We start from the raw sequence: 204 nt of genomic DNA, 5'->3' as shown, positions 1-204 counted from the left end.
GGCGCCCACCTTCTTGGCGATCTCCAGCCGGAAGTCCTGCTCCGCGGAGTCCAGGAGGCGGCTCTTGCAGCTGGAGTAGAGCATGCGCTCCCGGATGCTGCACTTGTATCCCGGCATCGAGTAGATGAACACTGGGGGCCCGGGACGAGAGGGGGTGAATGGGGGGCCCCCTGCTGCAGCCCCACCCTGCCCCTGCCCTGCCCG

General features: G+C 68.6%; 1 protein-coding gene across 1 annotated transcript in view; it reads right to left on the bottom strand.

The window, feature by feature from the left end:
- Positions 1 to 204, bottom strand: part of TWF2 (twinfilin actin binding protein 2) — a 6886-nt gene that overhangs the window by 1384 nt on the left and 5298 nt on the right. Inside the window, exon 6 of the mRNA XM_014529720.1 lies at positions 10 to 170. Coding sequence (XP_014385206.1) covers positions 10 to 170 — 161 coding nt within the window. The remainder of the gene's footprint in view (positions 1 to 9; positions 171 to 204) is intronic.

Source organism: Myotis brandtii, unplaced genomic scaffold (assembly GCF_000412655.1).
Source record: "Myotis brandtii unplaced genomic scaffold, ASM41265v1 scaffold693, whole genome shotgun sequence".
In the NCBI taxonomy this organism is placed as follows: Eukaryota; Metazoa; Chordata; class Mammalia; order Chiroptera; family Vespertilionidae; genus Myotis; species Myotis brandtii.
This window is presented reverse-complemented; position numbering and strand designations above follow the sequence as displayed.